The sequence below is a fragment of the Mandrillus leucophaeus genome, unplaced genomic scaffold (assembly GCF_000951045.1).
Source record: "Mandrillus leucophaeus isolate KB7577 unplaced genomic scaffold, Mleu.le_1.0 Scaffold629, whole genome shotgun sequence".
Lineage (NCBI taxonomy): Eukaryota > Metazoa > Chordata > Mammalia > Primates > Cercopithecidae > Mandrillus > Mandrillus leucophaeus.
This window is the reverse complement of record NW_012106797.1, coordinates 525,033-532,309: the sequence shown is the minus strand read 5'-3', so window position 1 is coordinate 532,309 and position 7,277 is coordinate 525,033. Positions and strand designations below refer to the sequence as shown.

General features: G+C 37.9%; 1 protein-coding gene across 3 annotated transcripts in view; it reads right to left on the bottom strand.

The window, feature by feature from the left end:
- Window positions 1-3,917: 3,917 nt before the first annotated feature.
- Window positions 3,918-7,277, bottom strand: part of TNFSF4 (tumor necrosis factor (ligand) superfamily, member 4) — a 53,390-nt gene continuing 50,030 nt past the window's right edge. For 2 of the 3 annotated variants that reach the window (XM_012000413.1, XM_012000415.1), the window contains exon 3: window positions 3,918-7,059. In XM_012000413.1, coding sequence (XP_011855803.1) covers window positions 6,710-7,059 — 350 coding nt within the window. In that variant the 3' untranslated portion in view covers window positions 3,918-6,709. The remainder of the gene's footprint in view (window positions 7,060-7,277) is intronic. The other variant, XM_012000414.1, reaches the window with a different exon arrangement.

Here is a 7,277-nt window from a genome sequence, read left to right as displayed (position 1 = left end):
AAAAAAAAAAAAAAAAAAAAAGTTGAATATCAGTTTTGCTAGGCATACAATTCTTGACTCCTATTTTCTTTACTCAAGTATTTAAACTATGTTATTCTGTTTCCTTCTGGCTTAAAATATTTCCGATAGGTTGAATAATGACCCCCCAAAATATGTATGTTCTAATGCCTGAAGCCTGTGAATGTTACCTCCTATCAAAACAGACTTTGCAGCCACCATTAAGTTAAAGATCTTGAGATGAGGAGATTATCCTGAATTTCCCAGGGGGTTCCTATATGTAATCATTTTTTATAAGAGAGAGACAGTGGCAGACCTGACTGTAGAAAGGAAAGAAAGCAATTTAACTATTGAAGCAATGGGAGAAAATGTGCTATGATACAGGACTATTAACCAAAGAGTGAGAAATGACTCTAGAATCTGGAACTAACAAGGAGATGAGTTCTCCCAAGAGTCTCAAAAAGGAACCAGCTCTGCTAACAACGTGCTTTTAGCCCCTCCAAGACTCATTTCAGACTTCTGACCTTCAGAACTGTCAGAGAATAAATTTTGTTGTTTTAAGCCACTTCTTTCATGGTAATTTTTTACAGCAGATGTAGAAAACTAATAGAGTGTTAGTCTCAAAGAGTCTGATGATATCATTTTCGCCTAGATGCAGATAGAACTGGAGAAGCTGAAGCTCCACAGCAACACGATGAGCCAGAAGATCAGCAGCAATGGGCATGAGTTGCACAGCACCTGGCACTGTACTCCAAACTTTAGAGTAGAAAAATGGCTGTCCCTTCACTTTCACCTTCTAAATCTCATGCAAACTTTGCTTTGTTGCTACACAGGAAGAGGAATTCTGGAAACTATACTTCTAGCTTGGCTAACTTGTGTTAGTACAAACCCACCACATGTCACCCCTTGTCGACTTGACATCTATACACACCTCTTTCATCATGCCTAACCTCCAAATAAAGACAATGGTAAAATATTGCTTCTACCTAATGATGCTGATATCTATTGTATAATCAAAAACATGTTAGCTTTCTCCCGCAAATAAGATAACAAGTTTTTTATCTATCTTTGGATGATATTCCTTCTTCCTCTAGTTGAGTCATACTCCCTCTTTGATATTCTTTAACATAAATGATAAGCTATAAAATGAATTACCATTAACACATGTTAAATTAGAATTAAGAAGAATGGGAGAGTGGAAGGAAAGCATTGGCTAATACATAGACAAATATATTCATACTGAAATAAGAAAGAAGCTAATAACCATTAGCCTTCATTTCTAAAATTGGTCTTATAGTCATAGATGGTATTTTTAACTTCCTTTTACCACTCTTTATCCCCTGCCATTGACCCTTGCCAACAGTTCACAGAGCTGGTTTCTTCCAATTTTCAGATCTTGACTTAAACGTCATCTCCCCAAAGAGACCTTGCCTCTTTCCAATTTCAAGCAGATCATCCCATTTTTTTCTCATAGCATTCTGATTTTTTCTTTCAAATTATATGTGTTCACGGTTTCTTGTTTCTTCATGCCTCTCAAAATAACAATATTTTTGAATGAATGAACAAATTAGTTCCTCCCTTTCTTTACCACCCATATGTACCAATCCCAAAGTGCTATTAGTTTTTTATTCCTGATATATTTCAGATCCATTCATTTCTTTCCAGTCATCAGCACTCAGTTTCTTATCTGATATCCTGGCTTCTAGCTTCTCTTCAATCCAATTCATACTACTCACTATATTCAACGCTTGGTAAGAAGAAATGATTACATATTTGTCTTTACATTTCTAGTACCTAGCACTGTAGACACACAATACACACAGTAGAAATTCAATCAGTGTCTATGGATGAATGGATAAAGTATCATTAATTATATAAGTAATGTATTATAAAATCTACTGACTCTGTCTCAGGTCTCCTTATGTTACAAATTGACACCCTAGAAATGAAAATTCATAGATAAAATTATTTTAGACTTTCAAATGTCTGCCTTTTCAAAAACTACTATTTATTTGAACTAATAAAATGAGAATTAACCATACATGCAATGAGAATTGTTTATTACTTACCTAGAAGTAGTGTGTTTGCATCAGTGTTCAAGAGTTTAAAATAGTATGAACATGATTAAAGGGATAGAAATAGCATTAATTTAAATAATTAAAATAATTTGGTATATTTTATCAATGCTACTTACTGATGCAACAGTATTTTGAAGTGCATCTAGGTAATGCAAGTGTGTTAGGGATAGGATGAACAATGGACATGATAGCAACAAGTATTTGGGAGAGCAAAAGAGATCAAGCTCAGCTAATTTTTACTTCTCTCAAGGAAACAGATGATCACGAAGTACCTAGCACAATGTCTGGCATATAGTAGAAGTAGAAAAAATTTATGTCAAACTGGCTGATTGTTGATGGTTTTATAATAGTAAATGAGATTTTCATAAATTGAAAAGGTATTTTTAAGAATTGGGCCAGAATGAAAAATGGAAACATGTTTATGCCTTTACCCAACATCATGAACCAGGAAGAGGGACTTGCCAAGGAGGATAGAATGTTCTATTTCGAGCATACTAAGTAGAGGAGCCCATTTTATCCATACAGAGCTGCCTAGAGGCAGGGTAGCAGTGGTTAAAAGTGTGGTCTTAGGTGTTAACTACCCTTGATCTTGAATCTAAGCCCCACCATTTAGTAGCTGCATGCATTTAGACAAGTTCATCTCTTAGAGTCTCAAGTTTTCACATGTAAAATAGGAATTATACCACTTACCTCACAGAATTGTTGAGACAATAGAAATAACAATTTATATAAATGGCTAATATGATGCCTGGTACAGGGAAAGAACTCAGTAAATGATATTTTATTACTAATAACACAAGTGATTACACAAATGAGGCACTGGAGTAGAAGACATCTGGGCTGAAAAATGGTCTTAGGTATTGCTGATGTGGGAGCAGTGATTGAAGGCACAAGAATCAATGAGATTGGAAAGGGTATAGAGTAGAGACCACAACTCAAATGCCTTAAGGCCTTCAGCAGTGAGTTGGTGGAAGTACATTTGCATATTGTGTGGGTGATGGAGAAACGGAGAGCATGGAGTCTCCTTAAAGAAGGAAGTTGCCACTTGAGAAGGTTGCCACCATGCCAAAATTGGGCCCAGCATCACCAGATCTCCTGTTTCTGTTTTTGGTTTTGTTATCAAAAAAGACCAAAAATTTCCCGATATTTAAATGTCAGCTATTAAATTCAACTTAACAGGTGAAACACATACATAGGCTAGACTGTGGCTTATTGGCTACCAGATTGCAGTTTCTAATGTAAAGAAAGAATAGGGCTGAGAGTAGAGTCCTGTAGTACAATAGCATTAAAGGGGTGGGCAGAGAAAGAGGAGGGGTGATGAAGACTAAGAAAGGCAGAGAACAGAGAGAGAAAGAGAAGACCAGAAAAGGGTGAGGTCAAAAGAGCCAGGGAATAGATGTGTTTTAGGGAGGACAGCAACATCAGCACCATCAAAAGTAGCACAGAGATCACTGTGGCCAGACTGTGCTACACAAACCCATTAATAGTTTCGACCTCTTATTGAGACAGCAGATGTAATTACTACTAAGGAGAGAGGACATAAGAAATCATCCAGGGTTAGAAATGAGGTTCTGAGGAAAGGAAAAACAGTACTTGGTAGAACACTATTTAAATCAGTCTCTTAAACTATGAAAAGGGACTCTAAGGACTTCCAGTGAGCATCTTTTCAAAAACAAAGATGAGCTCTGCCACCTCAACCATCCCTCAGATGTGTCTCTGATGGCTAAAACTGGAGGCAAGTAGGAAAGTGGAAAGCTTGCCCCGTCCTCCCCTCTTCAGAGGTTGAGCTAATCAGAACATGGAGAAAAGAAGGATAAATGAACACTCCAACACTCTAACCAGTAGTGAATTCTGAGATCTTTTATTTGTTTCCATGTAAATAGCAATATTACTATTAACTATATTATTAATATCAATATTAATACTCTCTGAGAGCCAGGAAAGCACTAAATACAAAATTATGGCTTAAAATAGGGGACCTGCCCAGTATACTTAAGAACAAATTATGATTTGGATTGGGATTGGAATCCCTTAAGCATTTTCTAAATAGAAAATCTCTAAGTAACAATTGATAACTGCTCTTGAAGGACTCACAAAGATGTCTGAGGGAAGATCTAAGCTTGTCCGGAAAAAAATACATTCAACATAGTAAAGGAGAAGGTTACACTCCTTGACTCATAGCAACAAGAACACAGACATTTAATATGTGCATTCACAGCTAACACTGTAAGCATAAGATTCTAAACTGTTAGATATTTAACATTCCTCTCATTCAACAGAAAGAAAAGCAAGACCCAGAAATGGGAAATGACTTTCCCAAGGTTACTTGGCTAGTTAGTGGCTAAGTCAAATTTAAAATTCTGATCTTGTGACTTTTCAATTCTCTTTCCACAAAACTCTGCCGTGTATATAGAAGGGGTAATTCTCCCTGTGAAGGACATGACTTAAAAGGACTGAGACACACAACACATATTTTTGATGGAAGGAAGGTAGAGTGAGGCTGGTGTATAGCAGAAATATCCCTGTGTGGTTGAAGAGGCCAGCATGGGAAGAGCCGGCCAGGTGCACCCAAAGGGAGTGAGCACCTATGAGAGGGGACCATGACATCAAGCACAAACAACGCACACAACAATTATATTTAGGCCTGGCATGTGCACTGCACATCCATGAGAAATATAGACAAAAATTTCAAACTTAAAAAATGAACCAGGCATTTTCTTAAATATTACCTATAGTCATAAACATTTACTTTGTTGGATATAACTCACTGAGTAACTGCAATTTTGCGGAACATTGTCAATAACAAAAAGTGAACTACACACACACACACACACACACACACACACAATCTTCTGAGTAGTGAAGCCAGATATCACTGAGTATCTGTCTCGGAATGATTCTTGTAAATGTAAGTATTTAGCCCAGTGCCTGGTCCACAGTAGGCCCTCCATAGATATTTAGCTATGATTATAATTCTGTGAGTGCCCTGGCAGTCACTCAGAACTTGATTCCTCTTACCTTACATACAATTTCTTCTATTTAGCATTTTATTTACCTTCCTTCATAACAGATTAAAATAGAGGGATGGGAATATAGTTGAAGATATACTTGAGGAAATAGAAAACAGGGGGGGAAAAATCCAACTGAGACCGTTTAGTGTAAGGGCGAACAGCCCTCCACCTTTCTGGAGATTCTAGAGATAATTGTAGCACAGTACAAGTCCTTGATAACACAGAATCATCCAGAAAGATTCTGTGATATGTTGTATCCTCTATTTAAAATGTCAGGGAAACATTTGCTACAATTTAAAAATATATATCTCAAAACTTTATGTTTGTGAAAGTTTTGGCACAGAGAAGTTACAAATCATCTGGAAAGTTGACATGAAAAATCAGATTATCCACAGCATCATAAGCATAACACATTATATCAAGTCAAGGGGACATTTCAACTAAACATAAGGGGATCCTATTCCATTGAAGCCCTGGCATTGGCTGATTATAGACCCTTCTAGTTTCAGTTATCAATGTGAGACTATATGTGGTCTATAATATTTCTAGACAGAGATCATTATTTTTCATAAGGCACAATAACTTCTTAGTGCTATTTGACATTTGATATCAAATTGAATTTGATAATAAGATCACCTCATTTCTTGAAACCAGCAATGTGTATGTGTGTAAAAGACATGGAGCTGAGTGTGTATCTCAGCATAGGCAGGAGGATGAGCATGTGTTGCTTTGCCTGTCTGTGGCAAAGAATGTGTTTTCCTCCCCAGACTATTAAAATCTGTACTGACTTTTACCCTGAGATGTCCAGTTCCCTGCTATCCTGTACAGTAAAGTTAACCCTTCACAATAAGTTAGCTCACTCTCCCTGTATAGAAGAAAATCTCTCTTAAGTCACTGATTAGATTCTTCACAGCATCACATCCCCGGACAGTTCTTTGAAGGGAAATTTCTATTAACTATGTTTGGAGGCTGGGAAAGCAAAATGGTAAAGAAAAAAAGCTCGTGGTATTTCTTAGACGGCTCTCTTCAAGTCCTGATTTTTCACAAGCTGATTCTTCTTTTGAACCCCCACCAAACGAAAAAGTTTAAATTTAGGCAATATGCAAACTGAAACCAATTTAACCTTGGAGAGGCCGCTTTGGCTTCCAGGGGTTGGTTCATACCACCTTTGGCAGATTCATAATCCCACTCCTTCACTCCTTGCTCCTCTTCATTTTGATAATGCCACACACATGTCAGATTTCCAGCAAATGGTAGTCAGGTACCGTTTTCAGTGACATAAGTTTATTATGACAATTGCCTGACCAATAGAAACAATGCGTCTTGAAGAAGAGGCATCTATTTTTTCTTTCTCACAAAGGTGCCTAGTAGGCTCAAGGCAATCTTGGGGTGTGAGGGCTAGGCAATTTAGAAAATATAAGGATAAATAAGATTAAGCGGTATATAAAATAAGTTTTAAATATCCCTGAGGGGTGGGGGCGGGAGGGCCGGGATCTGCTTCTTGTCACATCCCACGTGGCTGAGCTGGGAGGCTCCTTCACTTGCAATGAAGAATCCATGTCCTGTCCACCCCCAACTTGGTGTTCTTGCTGGTGCCTGGTTTTAGACGTTGCCATCAGCCCCTCAGAGGACGCAGAATTCACCAGGATTTTGATGGATAAGAATCAGTTCTCCACCATTCACATGGAAGTCATCCAGGGAGGTATTGTCAGTGGTCACATTCAAGTAGACTTTGTCTTTGTAAGTCAGAGAAGCCACCATCAAGGAGTTGACAGACCTGACCTTCTTCAGTTGGAAGAGGGGCTCCTCATCCTTCTGGTAATGAAGGCTGATGTTGACTTCCTGGGAGAAGTAGCCCTTCAGGGAGATGAGATAAAACCCATCACAGTTGATGATAACTGAATTGTTCTGCACCTTCATGATTTCATCCTCCTTTTGTGAAGTGAGGATGAAACCCTCCTCCTTCTTATATTCTAGGAAAGACAGGGGGAAAAAAATGTTAATTAATTCCTAAGCATAGAATTGGGTAACAACCTTCTAGTACATCTGCAATCAGATGAAGAGAAAGTGATAGGGAGAGATTTTCAAAAATTAAAAGCAGTGAGCTGAGATCGCGCCACTGCACTCCAGCCTGGGTAACAGAGTAAGTCTCTGTCAGAAAGAGAGAAAGAGAGAAAGAAAGAGAAGAAAG